The sequence below is a fragment of the Bombus terrestris genome, chromosome 11, assembly GCF_910591885.1.
Source record: "Bombus terrestris chromosome 11, iyBomTerr1.2, whole genome shotgun sequence".
NCBI classification, from domain to species: domain Eukaryota; kingdom Metazoa; phylum Arthropoda; class Insecta; order Hymenoptera; family Apidae; genus Bombus; species Bombus terrestris.
Window position 1 is genome coordinate 18,543,294 of NC_063279.1, and position 27,802 is coordinate 18,571,095.

Below are 27,802 nucleotides of genomic sequence, written 5' to 3' on the forward strand. Positions count from 1 at the left end.
GTCGATCGTGCACCGTAGTTGTGCTCCAGCTAACGAGCGAGTAGGATTGTAAAGAATTTTCTCTGTTCGTGTTCCATTCGTAAGCGTTGTTTTCGATTTCCACGTCGATCTTCTCGCGTATAACAAATCAATCGACGTAAAGATGACTTCCCTACGATCTTATTGTTGAACGAGTTACTTATGGAAAGGCAGCCAAAACCAGCCGTCAGTATGATGCAGGAGATCACAGACCAGTCCTCCAGGACTGTCCTCCTGAATACGTTTGTGGTAAAAAAGAAACGGTGCAGAGTTTACTTTCATCGTGGCACTCTCATCTGGGAAACGGAGAAACCTCCATATAGTAAGTACAATTAAAATTTACATGTGAGGATTTTATCGTCGATTAATCGAATAATCTTTGAGAATACATCGAGAAAGACTCGTTGTGAGTATGTGATAATTAGACTGTGACTACAGAATACATGTAATATGCAAAAATATATAACATATCCAAAGTAAATATACTCGTAACATTTAATAGGGAAAATACAGATGTCCATTTGGGCCTTATCTCTTTAATTATATTCACGAGAATATGAAATTGTATAATTGTTCGTATTTTAGCGAAAATTTCCTGATGGTTGTTTTTATGACAAAGAAGCAGTAGACACGGTTAGGACGATTTTATCGCCTGCGCTTTATGCCTTGTTGTTGTTACCCTAGAGAGTACGGTATCGTGCGCAAGACTCGGACTAAATTTTCTCAATTTTATCTGCCAGAGCATATATATAAACATGCATGTACATATATATATACCTATATATATATACACTGCCCTTTATAAATATTAAGACACTTATGAAAGACTTGATAAATTTAAAAAATCATTGATAATTTATTCTCAATCTTGCAATAACTTCCTATCAAATTTTCTCATCGTTTAAATTGTAAGATTGTTATTCTCTGTAATGTTTTGATATTGATATATAGTATATTGATATTGATTCTAAGTTCCTTATTCATTAGTTCCTTATAAATTACTTCTTGTGTATCAATAAAAGGTATACATTGCTATTTAAAATAAATCTTTCATCCGATCATTTTTAGTCTGTTATCATTCTCTAAAACATTTAATTGTAATATTTCTCCTCGAAAAATATTTCTAGCATGTGTTCAACATTTCTTGATTATCTTTGAAATGTCATTTACCATCTCGAACCGAAATATCGAATATTGGATCGTTCACTTAATCATAGATATCGTAGTTCGTACGTTTCGAGTTTCGTCCCATTAGATTGCAATTCTCAAGAAGCTCAACGCGCCTTATTTGAACTTATCCCCTCCGCTGAGAAATTCATTTCCCTATAATTCCACTGTTTTCCAAGGATTGACCGATTATTTTTATCGTTTTTTCATCTTGGAGGATTTGAATAGACGTGAATAGGATAATGGGAAATGAGGAGCGAATTTATGGTTCTGCGATGGAATCGTGCGACTCGTAACTTTTCCGGAAGCTGTTAATGGGACCACAACGATGCTTCGTTTTTCTCGGCTCTGGTGTTTATAGAAACATTGCTCTTTTTTTTTTTATTGCACATCAGTTGTTGATAATGAACGATTTGAGGTGGGTAGGTCGTGATAGGTACTGAAGGAACATATATTCGAATATATTTAACAATAAATATTTATTAACATATATTCTATGTGTATACTTATGCGTAGAACTCGCGGTTACTATTATCGGTTCGCGGAACCGATTTATTACAAGTTGGAACTCGGGTCGATGCGTTTCGATGTACGATAGAAGTTCGGATAATGATGATTGCCTAAATGATGTATCGACATTTGGCAATCATCTTGTCCAAAGAATAGGGTCTTTGTGTAGCGAGTCACGGGACAGAAACCGTTGGAAAGTTTATTGTCGAGTGCCGCTACAGGTTGTATTACAGTTTATCTTTATCAGGGAATATTGTCGTTGTTATTATCCGTACTAGCAGCGAGGAGCAATACTTGGATGAATATTAGGTTAGTAGAATATTCATCGCTAGAAATGAAATGTTTTCTATTTGAAACATATCGTTAAGAAATTGATCGTTATCAACGAATCGAGTTGTCTTTCAAAATATTTTATTAATAGAGATTTAAAATACTTTAATGAAATATTCATCGCTAGAAATGAAATGTTTTCTATTTGAAACATATCGCTAAGGAATTGATCGTTATCAACGAACCGAGTTGTCTTTCAAAATATTTTATTAATAGAGATTTAAAATACTTTAATGAAATTAATAAAATTCTTTAATAAAACTGTAATACCCTTTTATCAATTCGAGGTATCGAGTTTTCAAATAATTTTTTAAGAAGTTTATTCGTCGAACCAACACGAGTTCGGATGAAATTATTAACAATTGATCGAAGATTGAGTTAAGGACCAATCAAAGCTACAAGTAGCGGACCAATTGATTGCACTCTCGAGTTGTTCACGAAATGATCGATAGGTACGATAGATACGATAGATACGATAGGTACGATAGATACGATAGGTACGATAGATACGATAGGTACGATAGGTACGATAGGTACGACTTGTCGATCACGTTGTATCACATTGTTGTTTTGTAACAAAGTCTCATTCTGATTCTAAAACATGCGACGGCTGATAAGCGTGACACATGACATTGAGGCAATAATCTTTTACAGATATTATTCAATATATCTATTTATTGATAATTAATTCGATCATTCAGATTAGTGATAACCACGAACAAGAAGAAACTTGTTTTGATAATTTTACAGGAATTTCGTTTGTTTGTTAAAGAAATGGTTAAATTAATCTTATAATATAGTATTTAAAATATAAATACTAACATTTTTAAATATTATCATTAAACATTATTAAAATACAGAATTTTATAATATAATAATTTCTTTTTTTTTCAGTTTCTAAACAGGAAGTCTTCTTTTAAGAAATTTTTACAAATAATATTTCAATAAACTGATTTTGTACCGTCTCGCTTTTGTACGAAGTTGTATGTAATATCCAAGTTGCATAGCGTTGTAAAGGATTAACGAATGACTCAACGTGTATCGCGTATATGCACGGAATATCGATAGATTTTCGGCGATTGGCGTCCACTTCATAGCGACAGCGACACATGTAGAGAAGGCGAGTCCTTGAGTTTTGTTTACATATAGTTCCGTTTCCGTGTATTCGTGTGGACGCTGAATATTAAAGAAAATCGCGTGAATTTCGACAGGTCTTCTTTACACCTCTCACGATCCGACCTTGATCTTTCTTGTATACCTTGATCTCTAATCTCTATTCTATTCAACGTGTAATCGTCCTTTTTTTCGTCTGTTTCTTATCTCGATGAGTTGTTCCTTTCTCTCTTTCAACGTTCCTATCTGTTATATTTTTTATAAATTACATGAAAGAATTTTATACTGGAACTGTTATTTCTATTTTATGCAAGATATTACGATGTAAGATAAGATGCGAGATAAGATTATACTTTGCGTAGATTCAGATGCTCTGGAAGCGTATAGGATCGGTAAAACGTTGTCACGTAGGAGACATAAAAAATCACGAAATTGACAGATCACCGGTGATCTTGTGACAACGACCATACCCAAATCCACGTCATTCCATACCTTGCACATGGCCCAACAATACATTTTTCCCATTGCGTAGGGCAATTAAGATCCGCCACTTGTCACTCAACACCTACAAACGCAACATATAAAAACTGCAAGCATTCGACCAAGAAGAGTCTTTTTCAGTCTTGAGTCTTGTGTAGTTTGGCCGTGATTTAAACAACTATTTTAACTTCGCTACTTCATTGTAATATTATACTTGTGGCGGCACTCGATAACAAATACCGGGTTCAAATCCCGGCGTCCGTAGTCCGATTTTTCTTCCACGCATCTAAATCAGAAAAAAAATAGCAGTACCCCAGCAGCGACATCTACAACCAGCAGCTACAATTATCACGGACAACACTTATACCTCATACTTAATCATTTTCGTGAATAAAAGCCTAGAAAATTATAAAAGTACAATCAAGTTAAGTTATTGCTCAGCTACTCCTTTTTCTATCATTGATTTTATGTGACAATCTCGTCGCGTCGCTGTTCGAACGTTTCACAAACAAGATAAAGAATTGAACTTTACATATAATAATAAAATTTATTGTACGAATCAAACAGAGTGACGGTTCAGAGTGTTATAATAAAAAAGTTATTGTGGTGTGTTCCGTCTACCTTATTAATGCTTCTGAGCTGTTGGTGAAAAACAGAATGCGAGGTGAAAAAAGTAATCGAGTTAAAAGCGCGGTTACACGTGTAAGAACACAGACCAGGGAAGTATCGAAGATGAAATAAATTAGCGCTCCTCACAACGTTCTTCCCACTTGGTATTCCGTTCGCGTACGGTGATGCTAGTATACAGCGCTTCCTATTTGCATACGATTATTATCTCTTTCTTCTCTGCTCTCTTCCCGCTTTGTCTCTATCGTCGTTCGTTCGATTGCCTTCGTTAAAATTTTCTTCGTCTCTTGCAATTCCACGAATTTCGATCTCGATGACCTATACAAATTCGATGAATTACTGCCGTTCATAAATTCGAGAAGCATCGATCTGGATAATTTGCGAATTCAATAAATTCTCCATCATCTTAATTCGAATAGCTGCGATTCGAATAGATCCAATGGGAATTTTGTCGACTCGTTACGGTAAAATTCGATCGGTACCGATATAACCGTGGTCGAACGCAAATTCGTATAAACGCATTCCACTTTGATTCTTTCGAATCGAATTCTATCCACGTTATCGGTCCAACCCGTTAAGGTCAAACCACACGTTGGCCGCATTCTCCTCGATTCTAGCAATTCAACCGGTTACCTGTTTCACTTCTCCCATCTTCGTTCCAACTAAAAGTATTTTAAGCGTTTTGCTTCCGCAATAACATCAACGCGTATCGTTAGCGATGTGTGTCACGGGGAAAGAAAGAAGATATTGGGTTGGCAACTAAGTGATTGCGGATTTTGTCAATACCACCAAATGACAAAATCCGCAATCACTTAGTTGCCAACCCAATACAACGTTTCGTTAAAATGTTTCTGAAAGAATGTTTTCGATTTTATCGTTACCTATTTTGTCGAAATCATGTTTAACGATGTATCAGTGTTGTAACGACATATTTGGAACAAGTCGACTTACGGAATTTTAAGGCTCACACTGTTTACAAATTGCTCGATAAAATGTGCAGCGAAACGATTCTTCGGAGACAGACAAACGCGTGATGTCAATCGTAGTTAATCGAATTTTAGTTATTGTAATTAAGACGTATATAGTTGAGTCAATGTCGTTGCTGGAACATAATTGCTAATTGCGTAACCAATACATTTCCATCTCTTCGCTCCCAGTGCTTTCCTTTTAAAATAAACTGTCATTAACACTATCGATTAAATCGTGCAGGATTAGGATAAAAATTAGAATAATTGTACCGTATAAAAATTCCCGATTTGTCCTTAACCCTACGCCGTTCTTTAGATCATTTTCCAATTTTTTTTCAATTGTATTTTTCTAATGTTTGAAAATATTTCAAGTTTGACCAACATATAAAAGGAATTCTCGTTGGTATATGCAATTGCCTGTTAAACATTTTCCTACAACATTGCAAATGTCTTTCGCTTGCTAAAGTGAGAGCAAAATTGAAACATAAAAAAGTAGAGGATCGCGACAGGATAAGTGGGAAGATTCGAGCCTCTGTCCCGTTATATCGATTTTAAGAGTTGCATCGAATCGAGAAATGCAACGGAATGTATTATATAAACGCGAAACATGCAAAAGTGAAACTTGCGATTTGTTGCATATTACACCGATATAGCGGAATAGGTACGTGTGTCGCAGCGTGTATATGGCTTTAGCTTAATTATGCGGGTGTTTCGTTTACGTAATTTCTCTTCTCTGGTCAAAGTATTTTCGCAGATGGTAGGAAGTAGAAGAAAAAGAGAAAAATTGCCCGACCTCGTTATCCATCCCGAAGATTTTCCAGTCGTATTGATTCGCATCCTCTTCGACAACCAAGTACAACGATGTTTTGGCACACGGCTCAATTATCTTGATGACGTGGCTGCGCATACCATTTCTGCCATATTTCCAATGTCGATCGTCGTTCCGTTAACTACTACTTTTTTTTTTGCGCGCGCGTCACGGAATTTTCTTGTCTATTCCATGTTATTTGTTTTTTATTTGTTACTTAATCGTTCTGTTTGTGACCACTGTATGAGATCCGCAAGGCGTAAAACGATAAAATAGTACTACAAGTAGGCTGATATGTATACAAATTCATATTTTCAAACTGTACGTTGGATAATTTATATATTTTTGCATTTTTTGTGCATTCTGTGCATCGTTAATAATTATGGCTTTAAATATGTCACTAATAATTATGGCTTTTCATCATTCTGCACTTTTCACGATACTGCTCTTTATCGAACGGAAGGAATAAATGAAATAGCACTTGTGGTAATGGAAGTATGATGATTATTATATCGAGCGATTGTAATATATTTAAACGCGTATACGGTGGAAATAAACGGCGTTGTTACAACGATATTGGTAGAAATGGAAACAAGAAGAAGGCTATTGTATAAATAAATCCGCAAACATTTATAATCGTTTTCAATTTGGAACAAAACCCTTAGTTTTAAATAGGACTACGACCGACGATTCATTCTAATCGATAGCTCGATTCGTATAATTTCCAAGAAATCCACGGACATTTAGTTTTTTAATTTACTTTGTGGTACAACAAAAAGACAGTAAAAGTAGAATTTAATTGTTATCATTCTGTTCCTTCTTTTTGTCTACTGACTTGCTGGGTCGTCGCTTATATAAACCAAGCAAAAACAGCGTGTCACGGTTGCAGGTTGCAGCATGTGTTTATTGCGAAACGATTTAATTAAGACCCGCTGTTACAGAATTTACGTTTGCGTACCATTTTTTTTTCTTTGACCCTATCGCGGAACTGATGTAATCGCACGACTAAGAGCTGCCGCCTATCTTTTTTTCGCCAATCACTCGCGCAGTCATTCGACCTTGGATTACTTTGGAAAGTAGTTCAATTATTTAGTCTTTCTTTTTCACGAATTTTCGTTGTTCCGTTTTCCCTTCGATTGGCGCGACTCGACGAAAAATTCCGAGGAACATTAGAATTTTTTCGCCATTGGATAATTCGGTTTAAGGAACTCGATCGAAGAAGAAAGGAGGTACTGTTTAAAGGCTCATCATCAACACACTTTTAGTGGTTTAGTCGCGTGATGAGCAACAGCCACTTACTACTATCCAAATGATTTAGAGTGTAGAAAGAAAAAATGTTTAGAGCATAGAAAGTTTTTTTTTTTATTATTTAATTTGTACTTTACAATTTGTACAGTTGGACATTTGGTAAATTTTTCTAACTTAATTGCTAAATAACATGTGGATGGCTACCTCCAGCGAGATACCATCTTCGAATTTGACTATTCTATTTATTTAGTGAGGTCAGTGGGATATTTTCTTTTTAGTCTTCTTTCTATGAGAGTTTTGTTCGCTTCAGCAGCCAGCTGGGAGCATAGAAAGTGTCCCGGATTAGCATAATTGAGTTGCAGATGTATCAAAATATATTTGTAGCTTGGTGCAAGAAGTACCAATGTCAGTATTTATAAAAAGTTGAGTATTAGATTAAAAGTATTAAATCGCTTAAAGATATGTTAACAAGAGTTACAGGAGTTTCTACTGTTTCAAATTTCTTCTCCAACACAGAAAGAAAGAATTAAAGCTTACGCTATTTGTGTTTTTCATGTTGACCTAGGTATCTTTCGCAGAAAATTTATTTTTTGATTTGAAATTGTCGTCTTTTATATAGAATATACAATTGTTTAAAAACTCGATATGGGGCTTAACTCATTGTTGCAAAAATATGATATTGACATTTCTTGCAGCAAGATGTTAACATTTATTTTCATTTAGTTTGATCGGTTTAGTAGTGAGTGGTAGGGAAAGTTTAAACGTGCACAGTAAGTTACTAAATTACTCGCCACTCGACTAAATCGTTGGACGTATCTGTATGAGCCATTAGAGACCAGGAAGCGATTAGAGTATAATAGCGTCACGTGGCTCCAAACGAACGTGAGAGAAACGAAAGGTTTCACCGTTTGGTGAAGAGTGGCGACCTTCCGCAGCCTCTTCTTCAGCTGGCAGCAAGGTTTTCGACTGGAGATCGATGTGAACGACCGACGCTGCCTAAATTTACCTGAACAAATTCAGGCTGCAGCGAACGAGCGGCCCGGAGGAATTACGGATTCCCTCCGACAACTGCAATCAAGGCTCGACCGTGAATAACACGGCGTGCCTTCAATACGAATTATCGTGGACTTTAAGCTCCTGCTAGCTACGATTTTCCGAAAAGTTTTCTCGGCATCCCTTTCGCGATTATCGTGGATACAATTCCTGCTTTTTAATAGGATTATATATATAAAATATATTATAGATACAAGATAGATAAGGTGCCAGTGAAAATATTATATGTAATCAAGCTAGTCAAGAATATTCGGATCATTTTTAACCTAATTTCGACGAATACGAAATACATTATCGCTCGTACAACGCTCGTGATTTCTCGCTTCAACTTTTTCTGTTCGTTCTGTTTTTACTTAGAATTTGACGAGTTTCCATCTCGTTTCTCGTAGCTAAGGAACAAAAACCTATCAAGCAGTGCACGTGCATTTGCAATTACGTCCCTCGTTAAGATACATGATCATGCAGTTTTGATAATTATCGCGTTCGTCTAATCCAGCTACGTGCTGTCTATCTATTTGGATGGCTATTTCGTTGTAAAGAAGAAAGTTAGCTTTTCATCCAAATTCTTTCACGAATCGTACGAACGATGAAAGGCGAATACAAATGAAAAATCCGGTTTTAAAAGATCTTCGTCGTCTCGGGTAGCTACTCGTCGACCTTGTCTCGTTGGCCATGCATTTATTTTCGAGTTTGTTTTTCCACTTGACAAAGTCGTTTCGCGATCTTCGTTTGCCATCTTATCGAACTTCCGCTCCAATCTATATTCTGTCGACGTTCCCTTTCGAAAAGGTAATTTCTGTTGGCACGACCTTCGCGTGGAAAGCCCTTCAACCACTGGAACAAAGGCTCGATACGTTTCTGGGTCAGAGTCGCAGCTTCTGCGACTCCTAACAGCCACTAGATCACGAGGTTCGGCCCGATACGTGGGCGGGTATGAAAATTCCACGGAATTTTTTATACTCTCCACGATTTCTACCTAACTGCCTGGATAAATTGTTTGGGTAAACCGTTTCGATCGAGCGGAGCGAACCATTAATTGTTAACGAATTACGTGCTTCTTGTCTTCCCCGTTTCGTATTACGTTTATGTACGTTGATGTTTGAAAAGCTCTTCTTATTTCTGATGGCATAGGATGACCTTCATCAAATACACATCCTTTTGTCATTACATACTTCTTGAGTACTATTTCAAATCGATAGAATAGATGAATGTGGTTTTTCCAGTGGTTTTCATAAGAATTAAATAAATCCAAATTATTATGTAGCAACATCTTTTTTCTACTCATGTATCTGATACATGATTGTATTGTTTATTTATTTGTCTGTTTATCGTGGCTAGGGAACGATGTATGTGTGGATTTAGAAAAGCAAAATAATAAAACGATAAAAAAAGGGGAATAAAATGATGTAAGATATATAAGAAACAATTTAGAGGAGAAAGATAAAAGGGGCGATTTGTTGAATTTTGGATCAAATGATGGCAAATAGAAAATATTGAAGTGTGTAACCAACGACTGGTATATGTAAATATATGATAAGCTATGCGGAGAAGTGGAACGAATCGATACGAGTGTCGCTGGAAAAGTGCAAGATACTCTCGCTAGATCATCCGTCGAATAGGCCATGTGCATCATATTTTTAGCGCAGATTTATATTTACAGCTCTGCGTGTTCACAATACAAGGATTAACAGATGATTAGGAAGACGTAGGCGTAGCTGAAAGATCTTGTCAATTGTTATAACAGGATTATATTTTATTATATACGATATTTTATTTTTCATTATATATTCAAACATATTTATTTTCTATTATACCATTCTATTTTTTAACGTGAAGTTTCGTAATTTTATATTATAGCAAAGTTTCATTCTAGTTTTCAACGCGATTCCAGATTTCGTATCTCCGCACAATCTGCAGAATTCTAATTAAGGCTCCAATTACAGAGGACTCGAAACCTCTGCTTCTTCAGTCATTCACATATATATCACATAGTGACAGTAAATTCTATTAATTGGAAGATTTATTTAAAATCTTAGTCCATCTATAAAATAACGTAATAGTATCGTGATGATTTATCGTTATTACAATATTTTACTACGATATCTCGTTATTACAATAGCTTTATCAATAAGGGAAAAGAAAAAGCGATACGATAATAAGCAGGTAACTTTTAAATCAAGCAGACGATCAAGTTGACCGACAAAATATTTAATATATAATATATAATATATAATATTATATATCTGGATGAAAATATTGACAAAAGAATTGGATTCTCGAATAAATATGTACCCCGACAATCTCTTGACATTAATAAATCGTTGTGAGTTGAAAACACTGTAAAAACATTGTTTCCTATTCTAGGATAAGGATATTTCATGGAAATATTATTAGAACATTTTTTAGCAATATTATTTTACGAAAAACCTGTGGAATATTCCGCGGGATTATCGTTCGTGTAGAATTTTTTACAAAATTTCAAATATCGAATATTTTCAGATGTTCTACTCTGTGCTCGATTGATTTAACAATCGATTAGACAATTGAATTTCGAAACTTGCAAAAACATCGTAAATCGATCCTGCGAGGCTTCGGTATAATAGCTGCTTTAAAAAATAGCGAGTTTTTGAAATATTCGAACACTCGAAATTCCTTCTCCCTGCTATTTTTAACATCAATTTTTTCTTTTCTTTTCTTTTCAATAGAGACAAATTTCTAACAAGTTACAAACGATTTAGGAAATATTTTGTCCTTCTATTTCTACCTATTTATGATTTTTTTACAATCGTCGAGACCAAAGTTCAAAGAATATTGAAACTCGGCTAAGACGGATATACTATGACTATGATATTGCAACGTGTTATCTTTTGCGTAATTTCGTTATCTACTTACTTTAAGTTCATCCCCGTGCTTTTGTCGTCGATTATGTATACGTACATAATATAACATCGTCATTTTGAACGACAGCTGTCCCGTTTGCCGATAGTCACATTTAGGTCGATTGAAAGAAATTCGCGATTTCATAAAGTTAACGGAATTCTTGTGTCATATGGAACAATCGAGCCCGACGATGATACTATTATTCTATATTAATTTTTTCAAGAGACACGACAGAAGTTTGTAAAGGTTTATGGACGAATATCAACAATTATCGTATATTGATATAATTTAACAATTAATTTTATTAGTATTATTAATATTAAATAAATTTTCATAAATATTTTTCCATTTCTTTCGGGAAAATTTTCATGAAATTTTACAGAAGTTAATCGACAGTAAATTCGCAAACATTTTACTTTTTCTTTTTCTTTTTTATTTGGTAGACTTTTTACAATCAGTTCTCATTGAGAATTATAAGCAAATTAAACAATTTTAATTTAGCGAATATTAAAAATATTAACAAAAAATATCAAACGAATCGATGAAGAATAGACATTAATTCTGTGATAAAAATGTAATACTGAAACCGCACCTATTTCCTATCGAGGACTTTCACAAGAGTTTAAATTCGTCGGCCGAATTCTTTGCATAACATATTTAGATAATTTATAAAAATCGCATTGAAATCACGAGAGAACGCGCTATCAACTTCCTTTCGTGCGCTTCACGATGTTTTATCGTTTTATGGACTGTCGATCGTGTCTGTCGGTTCTCCTGTACAAACATCGTAGTCGATTATTTTTCGTCATTTGGTTATCTTGTCTGGGGTAATCTTTGTTACTTCGCGTTGCCTCGATCAAGTTTCATACAACGCAAACAGTTCTTTGTTTGATTATTTTGTAAATCTCTGACGAGAAAAGTAAGATAATCACGGTGAAAATAAAATCCATAAAATTACACCTTGTAATTCAGGTTTTAAATGAAAACGTGGTCACGGTGGTTGATCAAATTGTCTAGATCCTAGAGTTTGATTCGTTTGATCTATCGCTGCACGCTTTCTTTCCTCTTTTCTTTATTCGATAGCGATTATCGATTAGATTTCAAAGAGTATATATTTCGTGGATGAGGAAGTAGCGCTAGATCGCCACGTTCAATTATGCAAAACGATCGTACGGTTTGAATGGTCTGTGTAGTTTTGTTCTCGTCACTTCGTTGCAATATTAAACGGGATCTATCAGAGAACCGATAAACCGAGTCTCTTTGTTTCTAGCCGAGTACGTACTTCCGTCGCGTCGTTTTCGTTTTGATCTATTATATAACCGTGGAACGAATGCATAGAAAAAGCGACAGTTATAATCGTTGAATTTAGAATTAACGAGTTGACAAATTAGAACAAATAAATTGACGAATATTGATCGTCTTTAGTTTAGTCGATTATTTTCGCTATACAAGATTTATCGATTCAAGCCATATCCCTTCGTCATTCCAAAGTTAAAAGGAATAAAATATCGGAAGCTTTACTCCCTCGGAATACTCTTATCAATTTTAAAAATTCATTTTGTAATTCAATTACAAAATTATTTCTCGATTAATACGAAAAAAATTACGAATACTTTCCCAATTAATGCGGCTAAATGGTAAAATAAGTCACACGAAAATTCGTAAATTGGCGAAAAGTATAAGACAGTGGAGGGATTTGTTTTCAAGGCTACTTGTATCGACTCGACACGAACACTTTTTATATTTTCAGCGAGATGGACACTACCGATGACTGACGTGCTCGCCGTTCGTTACGGGGATGATTGGATACATGGGGTGAATCTGAAGGAAAAACAACCGCCTCCAACATCGCCTACCTCGCCCACCGTCTGCCCGACGAATTTCATTCTCCACTACGCTGTACGTGGACCAAAGAATAAATGGAGCCATCACAGCGTGACTATGAGCCACACCGACCCTAGGCAAGTCGCCTCCTGGGTTAAAACCATCCGAAATTACCTCATGGGTGAGCTTCAGTCTTTCTTCATCCCTTGTTATTTCATCGATCGATTCTCTTATCGTGAAATATCGCTTGGTATTTTCCGTAACGTGCAATTTTCTGTAATTGAAATATCGAAGCCTTTGTTAACACGTTGACTGCCACGCGACTTTTGTATAATATCTGATTTGCCCTGGAACCGCAATCGATTCAAATATACTATTGGGTTGGCAACTAAGTGATTGTGGTCATTAAGTCATTACCACCTAATGACAAAATACACAATCACTTAGTTGCCAACCCAATACATAGTAATATTTAATTTTTGCGAAATATTACATTTGCATATTTTATTTTCGAAGATATTATGTAAAGATCATTCACATCGTTGAAATACACATTATTCTTCAGTCCTCGAAATTTCTCTCATACTAATTATTCTAAGAAATTTATTAAAACAATATGGGTCATCGAGAACCATCGTGGCAGTCGGCGTGTTCATTTTTCCGATTCGAGCAAGAAAAGATTGGCGAGTTGTCCAGGTTTAGATTACCGCAAACTCGACATAATCCGAAGAGGTCTTATTTGTCGCGAGTTAAACAGTCGGATGACTAGTAAGTAAAACTGTTGCGCGAATCGTTGTTCGGTTCAGTAGAGTCGCTACACGACACGGTAATTGACTGCTAATTATCCCGACTCTGAAAATAGATTTTCTTACAATGAAGTCGCAGAGTAACGAGATGAGATTTCGTGGAATCCCTATAGCTACCTCATCCTCGCTAATAACTTATGCAAGCATGGTAGCTTGATTATAAATTGTGGAAAGAAAAGGGGAAAACAGGAAAGAGAATCGAGAATGGGAAAATCCTTAACACTAGAACTACCAGTTTGCAAATACGTATCTAAATATTCTATATACAAATCATTGTAATTCAAATCGCGTTATTTAAAATCAATAGATCTGTGTAATTACGTCTCCTACCTACCTACCTACCTACATATATGTTTTTAGTAATTATAAGAAAATAGAACTGGAAATTTGTCATTTTGCTGGCTTTGATAGTTCTAGTGTTAACTACATGTGATCGATCGGCTGTGCTAATAATATCGCGCGCGAAGATACGAAATAAAGGGAAAAGTAGGTGAAAGTTGAACCGTGCTGCTCGCATGCGCTATTGTTTCCTTTCTATATCCGAATCATGGAGATAGTCGTCGCGCGTTGCTTAAATAATTGAACTAGTAGAAAGAGAGAGAGAGAGAGAGAGAGAGAGAGAGATTTGAACTAAAATTGAAATAGTATCGATTATTATGAGCACATCCCTGAAGAATGTAACTAAATAGAAAGAAAATGAAATAATGTTTTCCATTATTTACGAAATAATTTGCGAAATATCATATGTTTCTGCTCGACGTTTATTCTTGTGTACGGTGTTGCGTTTCCCCGCGAACGAGTAGAAAGGATTAAACACGGCATATGCTGGAACTAGGTCGTTGGTTACGGATCAAGGCTGTGTAATTAAGGCATGCTTTTTGCTGGCTTGCAAAGAACAAAAAAATAAAGCCGGGGAACAAAGATTGCCAGTGATTTCCTACAGTTGTAGTGATCAGTCATCCAATACTTGGATTTGATCTGTATGTAGTTGTAAAACGATCTGTAAATTTATTGCAATAGGCACTTTCGGTTTCGTCATTTCGTACTCTGACTTTGAGTGACTTTGTTTCTTATGGAGGATCATCGTTAAAATATCATTAAAATGACAATAATTAATAATTGGAAAAAATTTATAGTAATTAAACACTCGTCTTTTTTTATACATCGCGATTCCTTGTTTCTTTGGTATATCGTTTTTTATGAGGAATACAAGAATATTGTATTCTACGTTGCAAAATGTATACCCGCTTTAGCGTAATTTCAATTTTTCTTAAAAAGTACTCAAAGTACAAAGATTCTTCTGTATTTCTATTTCTCGAACAATATACTATTATTTTCCTTTAATGATATTTTTCTACGAAGTTAGACAATTTTGCTTTATTTATGGATACTCCATTTTATTCCCGAAGAGAGTAAAAGAATCAAGCTCAGAAGTATCGAAGAACCTTAGCCAGACGAATTGGAGAATCTAGTCCGGGAGGACGTACGAGTTCGAATCTATAAAAATCCAACAATCCAATAGTAGAACCGAAGGATTCGAGCTTAAAGTAATGAAAAATCCAAGCTTATTCGAGAAGAAATTCGGGACGTTGATTGTCAATGCGAATTTTACATATTAGTTGAATAAACGGCGGTCAACGTATCGAAGCTCCGTAGAAACAGGAAGCGAAGAGGAAGAGAAACCGCTGCAAGCGTCGCTGTTCTATCGATCAGCATGCCACGACACCTCACAGAACGATACTTTACCTTATAAAACTCCCTATTCGCGCCCACGATTCTTTCCCCTCATGTATCTACGCCTCTTAGGCTTTTACGTCATGCTCATTCAGCGGATAAAAAGCTGGAGGATACACACGTGCAGTTTCTGTAGCTTAAACAAACCGCTCTTTCAGTCTACCGCCTTTCACGTCGCTGCAGTTTAGCCGGTGCATGTTTGAAGAGCGTCTGGAATGGCGATTGACGTACGGAGTGGGTGTTTCGCATGGTGTTCGCATTTATTAATAACGATGCTCGAAATAAGTGTCTCCACTGATAATTTTAGTCTGTCGTTACGCAGAGTTTATATTACGTTTATAGTTAGTGGTCGATAAGGGTTGGTCAAGTTTAATCTACACACCCAAGCTTTAGGAAAAGTTTCGAAGTTTTCTATGAAGTTGGTACTCTGACGAAGTCGTGGGTTTATAAGATCGACCCAACGTAATTTTAGAATTCTAATTTGCCACTACATTCTCACTCGAGTCGAGCTTTGATAGAAAATCAAATTCATTTGCTTACCGTTAGAGCCGTTTGGAACCTAAAAGACCATAAATTAACCCCGTAACCTACGATTTACGTTCGAGAATTTTGGGCCGAAAACATAAACAAGCTCGCGCAGCCTTCGAGCCATTCGCACGACTTGTGTAGTACGTACTATGAGCTATGCCCGTAATATTTACGTTTGGCCCGATCATCGTACTACGGGCTATGCCCGTAGTTGTAGGTTAAGGTGTTAAGAAATAGAGAAAGATGTTACGAACTTTATTCTTTGAAATTGACTCTGGAATTTACTGTTATTCGTGTTATTTCCTTGTTGTAAATGGACTTATGGAAGTAGGATCATTTGGTGTATTGATTCGGTGAATTCGTGTTTTACATTTCACGATTCATCCTGAGAAATTAATCCGATGTTATGAAAATATCTCAGCGTTTCTTTCTAGGTCGAAGAACTATGATGTTTGCCGAAAACGGTCATGATTTACTTAACAATCATATACTGTATGTTATGCTCTTTGGATTGCTTCCTTGGAGGGATTGAAAAAGCAACGTCGAAGTCTAAGAACACGTTGTGAGTTTCCAGAAAATAAAACAGCTTACGGCGATTATTCCGAAGAAACCGGTTCTGTGCACGATTAATAACTTAAACGATGATTCTTCAAGGTCTGGGTCGATAGTTTCAACTTTCCACTTCATTGTCTACAGTGGACCAGAAATTTATCTCTTCTCGAGTCGTTTCAAGGTCACGTACTAAATAATAACGGACAAAATTATCCTAAAATACACATAATCTGTATTTGTAAAAAAAATACTAAAACATACATATATTTTTTAATTATTATCAACCACTTAATCAACCAAATTATAAACATAGATGGATTGTTTTATCTATCAAATATCGCAAAAAGTACTACACTTTCGACGTTTTATATATTTTTGCATATTATCAGCTTTCTGTGCACTTCTAATCTTTTTTAAATTTCTCGTGAATGCATAGAAATCTACAATCTAATAAATAATAAATGACAAACAATCTTTCAGTAATCTTAGTAATCTTTGAAACATGTTTACTTTATCTATGCGATATCTTTCTATAAAAAAGTTTATCGAATACAATTCCATTTAAAAGTTTTTATCCTAATGAAGCGTTCATCAATTAAGTACACTCACAATGTATATCTGTGTACATGGAATGAAATATCGAGGGTTAAACGATAACGATCGACGAGTGGATATCCGTGCACGCCTACCTTGTAATATTCCTAATACTGAGGCAACGAACTTATCGTTTTTTCCAATCAATCAAAACACCACCTTCGAACTACATTTTCTCTGGGGGAAACGTGGGTAGAACGGAAATACAACAGGGTGGTTCTTCGCCGTGCGTGTGACGCGATCTTTTTCTGGTCTATCTTTGTTGGGAGAAACAGTGGCCACTGTATTGATCCGGTTTCCTGTTTGCTACGTTGCGTTTCTTCAAAAACACTATCCTTCACGAATAAACGAATTTAGTCTTTTTAATAATCTGTGGACCGTTACATTCACAACTGCAGGAAAAATAAATTATTTCAAAGATTGCATAACTATCTTAATGGAGAATTGCACATTACTGGTTTATAGGATTAACCCATCGTCCTAGGAAGATTTTACTATTCATCAACCCGTTTGGAGGGAAGAAAAAAGGTTTGAAGATTTGGGAGAAGGATGTACAGCCTCTAATGACTATTGCTGGCATTGATGCGAAGATACTAGTTACAGAGAGGGTTGGCCATATTCGTGATGTCCTCTTAAGCGTCGATTTGACTGACTTCCATGTAAGTTTCATTTTTTCATTTCGTTCTTAAAACTTTCACGGTTACGAAACGTCCGATGCAAAATTTCTTTTCCTTTTATCGCTTACGTATCTTTAGAACATCTTCGACCAAATTTCGTGCTTTTCCTTTCAATGTATTTGGAGAAACATTTCCTACAAAGCACCTTCTACTTTTTTTTCTATTTCCTGCATAATTTTCTTTCTCATTTTTCTTTCATTTCCGTAACTAATTTTAAATCGTATAGAAATTTCCAAGAAATAGAAATTTCCTGAAGCAATTGCGAAAATACGGCGCGAGGACGAAGAAGACTAAATCATTTTTATATAGGAATGTTTCACTCTTGTTCACTTGTTCCAGGCGATAGTATGCATCGGTGGAGACGGTACTGTCGCGGAGGTGATCAACGGCCTGGTACTGAGGACCTCGAGGGATCGACAAATCGACCCGAATAATCCAGAAGTCAACCTACCGACTCCTCGACTTCCGATCGGGGTGATACCCAGCGGAAGTACCGACACGATCGCGTACAGCCTACATGGAACCACCGATGTGCAAACGGCGACGATACATATCATTTTTGGCGACAGCACTGGTCTCGACGTCTCCTCCGTGCACAATGATCAGTCGTTGCTCAGGCTATACGCCAGCATGCTCAGTTACGGCTATCTAGGCGACGTGATACGAGACAGTGAAAAGTTTCGTTGGATGGGACCTCAGAGATACGATTACTCAGGTAAGAAAAATATCTGTTCCTTGAAAAAAAGGAATAAAGCTTTATTATTGAGCTATTTGTGTGTTGGTGATAGTTGTATGGGTTTTTCACTTTCATCGTATCCTTGATACAGTTACTTGTAATGGACTCTGTATCATGTATTTATTGTTTTGTATAAGAGAGCATAATTTAAATGTTGTGTTGCTTATTCGACGCAAATATGAGTCATTTACTATAGCTTGAAAATACGTAAGTAACCTGTTCCTAACAATAACGTTTAATCGCGCAATAAATTTTTAACGAAAAGGTGATTTCCGTCTTTTCTTTTAAATTCGGTGCGGTTTTCTTACATATATCGTCTAATAATGTTTGCTATGATTAATACTCGTGATTAGACTGCAGATTTTTATGCAATTTCATACTTTCGAGTATGTAAGTTAGAAGATAGAACCTCGATAGAAAATTGGTTTACCTGCCAAATACTTTAGAAACTAACTGTTTCCTTTTTGGATAGTTTTTCTATTGTTTCATACTACGTGCATTCTGTGTAGTTTTGAACTTTCTGATTTCTTATAAATGCATATAAATCCGCAGTTTAGTCACGATTGTGCAATTTCACGATAGTTTCCTCTACAGCAAATTACAATTTGTTTTTCATCGAAACCAGCATTTTTTTCCTTTTCATGACACGTTAAACTTCCTGGTGTGTTAGAAAAATAATGATAATAATTTTTTCTGACGTTAATTATACGAAATAATTGTGGAAAGTAAATGTATTTCGCAGTTCGAACTGTTACTAAGAATTGCAAGATTCCAGAACGTAAACGAGTGTCTGAATATTAGTGTGCTACGAAAATAAGATAATTTGAAATTTAAATCATCCCCTCTTATGCAATGCGATAAGTACGACAAAAGATAGTCCAAATAATAACGTACCTGTATTTGATGTAATTTAGTGAAAAGAATTGACTAGTTTAAAATGTTCTGGACCATTTTTATGATTGAACGTTTTCTAATTGAATTACACGATTTTTTGTGTCTCGTGTAGCATTATTTTGCGGAGTTTGTGATTTTTTGATTAGGTCTAGCGTAATCTAGCAAAAACGATTTTTCATGCGCGTGATTTACAATTTGTTTTTATTTGATGAATGTATTTTTTTCATACTTCTAGTAATTTTATTATATTTGTATGTATTTAATACGATACTAGATATTCTTCATTTCAAAATATTGGACGAAAATCGAACGGAATGGCTAAGGAATAAATAAGGGTTTGATTCATTTTTTCCAAGGCTAAAGGTAGGTTGTATATGCCAAGGCCAAAAATAAAGGTAAGAAGGTCGAACTAGTAAACGAAGGTAAACTAGTAAAGAACAAAGTTTGTGAGGGTAAGGGTTTTACATTTAACGGTAAAGATAGTTTTATAAGTCGTAACAAGCTGTCAGCTAATGACAGGCAAACTATAGCCGCGAGGGATGTAGGAACGAGGCCAATAAGTGAAGGAAATTGTAAAGTATAGTTATTTTATATCGTGCAGTTTAAAGTGCGAGCGTAGGAAGTAGGATGTACGACCGTAGAACGATTTACGAGTTTCTTTAAGCCGGAAGGTTGGTGAACTAGATTTGTCCTAGCTTTGCGGGAACACGTGCGAGTTCGTGGGAGTGGGGAGAAAGTGTATGGCAGAGAACAGATAGTGTTTCACTTGGATAGCATCTCTTGTACAAATTTCTATATCGGCCGGCGAGAGGGCGTGCGTCTCTTTGACATAGTGACAAAGCACCAAAAGTATGCGTAAAAAACAATACAGAAGATGAAAGGGAACGACAAGTATCATATAGAGGCCTCGAGACGAAACGCTTCGCGAAAGTGTTTTAAGAGATTTTTACGAATACGCGATGCAAGTTGAAATAATTTAAGAAGATGGCGCTAGTTGAGAGCGCGCCATAGCGCATACTCTCGCGGGGAAGTAAACAATTGTAGGGAATAGGAGTAAATTCAAATGTTCGTGCAGGTAAGTATTTGGTATTCGTTATGTATTTAATTAATTGTGTGGTAAAGTATGGACGTTTCAGTAGAAGATAGTTCTAGATATATTAATAACTAATCGGAGGTACTAGATTTGTGTATATTATTTCAACTACTAATTTCTTACATGTTTTTACTCTATTTTATAAAGTGATTGTAACGATTAGTTTTACTTTCAGATAGTATCATAACATATATGTTCCTTATTACAGGGGGCGTCAGTAAAGAACACTACCGCAAAAAATTACTTGAAGATAGTGTTATATTATACGCGACAGGAATTTCTTATATTATACACTATAAAAATGTATTATATATTTGTAAAATTCTATATAGCAATGTATTCTTTTGTATATCTTTCTTTTGTATATATGTATTCTAATGTATATATTCAATCCTGTAAGTATTTTCTGTTTATGGCTGGTAGTTAAAACAGTTCTTGGGTTTATTATTCGCTCTTAAAAATCACGGAGAAAGCGGGCTTGTTATCTAACAGGAAAAACGAATATTTGTCTAACGGAAAAGTTGGTTTTTCCCATGAACAAGGTCCCACGAGCCACGTTGGTAGGAGGCTTCCTCCTCGTATCTTCCTTCATTAACGTAGGTCATAACCAATGGGCATCGCGGATCGTTACCTTCACTTTCCTGACGAGAAGTGTGAACAACGAATTCGCGTTTTCGTTCAAAGGGCACATCCATACCGAGCTTCACTCCGTAATAACATAAGAGCGAATAGTCAGTTTAAAAGCAGATCGAGTTAGAACACAGTTTAAGGAACAGAAGGAGTCAGAAGTCAAGTCAGTAGAATCGTCAAGTCGAAGGCAGTCAATCGACAGAAGATACATCATCACAGTCGCTAATACGAAACGAGTCTACATTCGTAGTTTGTCATTCCACATACGTAACATTGTATCACATTGAAGTTGTTGGATCTTTGAAAATATATATTAACCTGTTAATATCAGCGTTATATTCATTCAACCACCCTTATTATCTTAACCGAAATAAGAGATCGAACGATTCGTGGCGTCGATTATTTAAATCGTAATGGGAATTTACGACTCCCGTTGGCACGTTTCTTCGAGATCCCGCGAACGGTCGAAAGTACATACGTCATATTTTCCTTGTGATTTTTCACTTATTCAAAACAAACTCTTGTTAAAATCGACAAATGGTATCAGGAGAATATGATAGCCGAGAAGGTGGCACAAAGATCATAATTCCTGGAATCTTACGTCATTTTTGTTCCGAATTTGATGAAATTTGTTCTGCCTGGCGTATTTTTTGTTTGATGGTTTTATCTTAACAGAAGAGAGGAATTAAAATAAATACGCACTGTATACTTTATTAGTAATAAGAAGTATTGTGTGTTATTGTGTGTTAAGTATCTTGAACAATAATTTTTCTTACAATATATGCTATAATATATATTTAATCACGTTCTTTTCTTCTTTCGCTGTGTTCCACGCTGGTACATCTTTTCCCTCATCATTGTTGTAATGTCATATCTGCCTAATGGCAAATAATGTTAATATTCCTTAAAAATTATCGAAAGATTATAAAAAAATGTATAATACAGTACATACCTCGAATTTAACTCAGGTTTCAAGAAGATCCTCGCGAATAAAGGTTACGAAGGTGAGATCCAGCTCCTATCGGACCCTTGCCATCCAGCAACCAGTACAAGATGTATAAAAAACTGCACCAGGTGCCTCCAACATATGCACAACAGTATTCCAGATAAAGAAATCACCAGTTAGTTGTCTATTATCCATTATTAAACTGTCGATTTTTATGCAAATTTGTATTGTCATGAACATAATTGAACGAATAGCACTTAAGTAGGGATTTGTTTTTTTCCACCATGTATGAAGAGTATTATACTTTAGATATTTCATATATTTTTGCATATTATATTCATTCTGCACATTTTTGCTCTTTTACAATAAATTACGTAGAAATGTATAGAAATCCGTAGTTTAATTATTATTATTTGATATTATCGATATTGTTTGAACTTTATCTTTATCTTTAATTTATTTTGAATTTACTTCAGGATGGTTGACTATCAGAGGCAAATTCTTCATGGTGAATGGTGTCAATCTCGCCTGTGGTTGCTCCAGGAGCCCCATGGGTTTCAGCCCTCATTGTCATGTCGGAGACGGTTGCGTAGACGTAATTCTCGTCCGACATACCTCGCTTTTTAACAATATCAGGATGTTGTTGAGGTTGTCCAGCAAACAGAAGACTTTGGTATGTGAAATAATTGTAAATTTATTAATTAATTTAAGAATATACGTATATTCTTGATTCTCTCTATGAATATACGATTATATGTAAATTGTTTATCTGGGAGATCCAGATTTAAATTATTTTTGTTCGCTTATTTATAATAATTAAATTATTCGCCTCACGATATAAAAATCCAATGTACAGTTTGCTAATTATTTCAGAAGTATTCGAAAATGTGTCGACGATCGTTCGAATTGATCTAGCTAGTCTGTTTTCTTTTGCCAGTACGATCTGCCGTTCGTCGAGGTGTACAGAGCCAGGGAGTTCACGTTCCGCACCCTACCCACCCTGCACATGCAGTCTACTAGCGAGATTAGCAACCGCTATCTGAACTCGAGCCTGAGCGTATGGAACTGCGACGGCGAAGTGATCGATAGCTCCAATGTGAAAATCAGGTAAACACTCGTTCGTGTATTTACAGACTCTTCATGCTCACTTCCACTTCGATGGTTTACACGTAAGCTTCCACTATCCTTTCATTGCTGACCTTTGATATCTTTGATACCTTATCGACCTTTAATTTCCGTTTAAAATACCAGTATCGTTCGGATAAAAAAATACAGATAAAATGAGTAGGACGACTTATTTGAGTATTTTATGGGAAGAATTTTATATAACGTATACAGTTACTCAGATTAATATTCGGGCACATCACCATCTCTCTATTTGTTGCTTTGCATAAGAGATGCATATTTTCGCGGAATAAATAACACGATATTTGAATCAGTCCCTCTTACACGAGTCAACAAATACAGAGGTAGTGCTGTGTCCGAATATTAATGTGAGCAACTGTAATTGACCTACTGTGATTTATCGACAGGGTACACTGCCAACTAGTGAACATATTCACGAGACGAGCCCAGGAACCAGTTCACGGCCGGACCTGTTTCTGTTAGTGGCGAATAGTAGTCGATCTGCTGGTCACCAACGTTGCGTTGCTTAAAGTATGAGAACGACAAACGCGCGTTTTTGAACGAACACGATGGCATTCAAATCGCATAGTTCCTTCGACTTGCCCTAATTAATCGTTATCGCGATATCGACGCGTGGCGCGCGAGGACAACGAACAATTGTCCCGCACGGCGACCACATCTCCAAAGATGACTGGATATATCATAACATCTTTTCGCGACTATGAAGAAACGTTTGTAGTTGTGAAACAGAAAAACTGTCTAAAAATATCGTTAAATCTATACTTTAAAGTTTACCAATGTATGAAAGTCGTAGATTTGGTAACGAGGAAATTGAAGAATTTGAAATTTTTTGAAAGAAGTTTGAAATTCTGAAACATTTAAAACACGCAGTATTGAATATCTTGAATAGTCCATGACGTCGCAATTCACAAGATATCGTCGTTGTTCGAGCGTCCGACTAACAGCGGAGCTTTCTACCGAATACTCCGTGCGACGCGTATCACAGCTATGCCTATCTGTTCGGTATTTCTTCGAATCAAGGTCTGAAACCACCAAGAAAGATGTCAACGTCCATGAAGACCACGAAGAATACGGGACCTTACGTTTGCACAGCGATACTCGGCCAATCCTTTCCCCTTTTCCCTTCTTATTATTAAATTATAGCCTGTAATTGTCGAACATTCCATCGTGGATGTCTCCACTACGCTGCGGCTCAGCCGATAAAATGTACTTACAGTGTTTTGTATAACGGAGACCGGTTTTTCCGGTCTTTTCCCAACGTTGTTGCAGTGCGCATTTTCGTACTTAAAATACACACACATACACACTTGAGATGCGATTATCGTAGATTCGGTGCATGGATGGACTCTTCCCTGAATGAGATTTCTAAAGATATTATCATTAGGGCGCTTAAGTTTACTCGATAGAAGTTTAGAGTGTACAGTACGAGCGTCGTCCTGAAGACTCCATTATATATTTTTCACCTGGAGGACGAGCCAAAGAGACGAAGGAAAGTGACTTAAGTGCTACGAGTTCGCGATCGAAGAAAATAAGAAAATCGTAAGAGAATCGACGAAGTGTTGCTTGGAACTCTTTAAGGTATCAGTAGAGTCAATTGGTTTCTTGACGAGTTGAACTTTAGAATCCAATGGAATTTACTAATTTGGATCAATTTTCAGATAATTTTCCAACTCTGGTCGCCTATAACAATTCTAAATTTCCAACAACGAATGACCGATTTTTTTTTACTTTCCAAAAACCTTTTAAAGTTTTCTAACATAACTATATTCTGTAAGAAACGTTTCAAGACGTCAAATGGTCACCCAAACACGTGCAAAGATACTTTAACTAAACTGATATCTTTGTGATCCAAGCGTTTCGTCGTCGATAGCATTAGACTAGCGATATTTTCTTTATGAAGCCCAAGATGGCTGGCTACCTGTACAGACAAAAAGAAAGAGAAAAAGAGAACACTTGTATTTTCGTGAAACGAGCACGATTTTAAGAAAGCTGCATCTATAGCTGTAGAGAAAATGAGACGAGGATCATAGCTATTAGTGGTTAAGCTTAGAATACTTCGAAGAAGAATAGAGCGGCATTTACTTTACCGGGACAAGTATTTTCATTTATTTATTTAATTGTAGGAAATAAGCTTCGTGAAGATCGGTGTTAATGCGATCCATCGACCGTACTATTGCGTTGCGTTGTTTCGATAGTTACCTCTTTTTATTTATAATTATGATGATACATATAATATGGACGGTTAGCGTTCATAAGCGAGTGAACAGAATATGGTTTCGAATATTTAATCTAAGAACCATTTGTAATCAACAATGTGGATATTGTTAACACGTTGACATCAGTGACGCATGTTTTTTATTAAATTTTCTGGAATGACCAAAGTAAGATAAATTTCATGCACTAAGGATTTTTCAACAATGTGAAGGATTTAGACAACATTGCCAGAGTAAAAGCACAGTATCGTACATTTAAATCTATTCCACCTCCCATGGGAAAAATATGTAAAATTCGCGTGACAGCCAACGTGTTAAAATTTTAAGAGCTTACGACAAGAATTAAGTTACCTTTTTGCTGATAATCGGAAATGAGAGAGAATCTGCTAGAAGTAAGATATTTTTATATATTTAATATTGAAACAGCTGAGATGGCCCAAATCGAAGAAAAAGTGTAAATATAAAAATTTATTGGAAAGAGAACGATATATCCCTTTGATTATAATTTAATCTTCGTCTTTCTTTCTCGACCTGAAAATTTGCAGATTGCAAAGAAAGATGATGCGTATTACAACGATAGAGAATTTATAGTTGTAAGGGGGAAGTTTGTCAAGGCAGTATTGCACGTGTTAGAAATTTTGTTGGAGCTTTAGGAAGGAGGACCGTTCTCCATGAAATGGTTCGTTTGTAAGCGAAGACGCGAGCGGCGAGTGGAAACTTCCGTTCGATCGTTTCTAGTCTGTTGCGTTCACATCGAAGTATACGTGTTCCGTCCTTGGTTTCTGTTTCCTGCAGCTTTGTTTATTGTCAAGGGATGGAAGTTTCCCTCGCCTATTCATTAATTCCCGATGTAGAGAGGAAGTTGTAAAAAAGAAAAAGAGAAAAGTATTTTCTTGTTATAATTAACGATTTCCCCGAGGGCCAATCTTTCGTTATATCGTTAAAAGAATTATGTTGAAATTTCACTTTCATTTGTAATGTTTTCTTGGTTCTGTGATATTTTGAATTTTTTCTTATTATCTTGTTCGTTGAACATGAATCGTTCGTTGAACGTAGTGAGTGAATCCGCTGAATTAATCGCCGCGCTGTCGCTTTGTATTTCCAACTTTCAGGACCGACATATCACAGAGAAAGAACGACGTTAGCTTGCGATCGATGTTAAACAAACCACTGTACCTCTCGAATATCGTCCAAAATGCATTTCTTATTTTCTCACGTCAGTGTTGGCTAGCTCGTTCGACAATTCGATTCCACGTGCTCTAAGATTCTTTAACCTTTTGGGGTCTGATTCTTTACTGCAATAGCATTCTTCCGTTTCTTTCCTTTTAATTTCTTTTTTGATTGATTTGATTGATTTCGATAATCAATTCTGACAACGAAACATTTCCCGCGGACTTTCTAGGAGACAAAAATAGCGGACCACAAGGGGTTAACGACGAATAAATTCAGAAAAGAAAATTAGCGATTAGATGAATGATTATTTTGTAGACGCGTATGTTCAGGTTGTACAGATATATATATACATATATACATATATATATATATATATATATATATATATATATATATATATATATACATATGTATATATCTATATTTTAATTACCAGGTATTTATATACATGTATAGAACGTAAAGAAGATAGTCGCGATGAGTCGCTTCCGATATGGTTGTATTCAAGTGTACTAATTGTTTTCGATCATCTTTGCAATGATGCACCGAATGTCGAAAATGGCTGCGTATATTATTAATAAATTGTACTTCACTTTTTCACCTCGTGTCTTCTTTCTCAATCCCATTGCATCCTTTAGCTCTACACATAGAACGAATAGATAGTACAAGAATAGCTTTGGATGAAAAGAAGCTAGGACGAAAAAAAAAGAAGAATAGTCATGAAAATCAATAAAACATAGAAAAGATCTTGAAATATGTATCTTGATCGATATCTTTGAAAATCAGGCTACAGCAGCATACTTGAAATTATATACGAACGCATAGAATTGAAATGTGGAACAACTCAAAAGGGGGATAAATTTTCGGCCAACATTCACATTTACTCTTTTCTTTTTTCTCCTCTTTTATATATTAAGAATTTTTAATAATCAATATTGTCGGATATATATATATATATATAATATATATTATATATATAATATAATACATTATATTAATTGAGACAGTATGGACACAACGTATAATTGGCGCGGTAAGGTGACAAAGAAGCCTC

At 35.8% G+C, this 27,802-nt stretch overlaps 1 protein-coding gene across 1 annotated transcript; it reads left to right on the forward strand.

The window, feature by feature from the left end:
• LOC100645684 (ceramide kinase) lies at nt 1-27,348 on the forward strand. Its single transcript, XM_003399352.3, has 8 exons — nt 1-340; nt 12,953-13,207; nt 17,706-17,899; nt 18,257-18,632; nt 22,239-22,391; nt 22,693-22,889; nt 23,154-23,323; nt 23,749-27,348. The coding sequence occupies exons 1-8, from the start codon at nt 181-183 to the stop codon at nt 23,822-23,824; spliced, it is 1,581 nt and encodes a 526-aa protein (XP_003399400.1). The 5' UTR covers nt 1-180; the 3' UTR covers nt 23,825-27,348.
• The last annotated feature ends 454 nt before the right edge of the window (nt 27,349-27,802 follow it).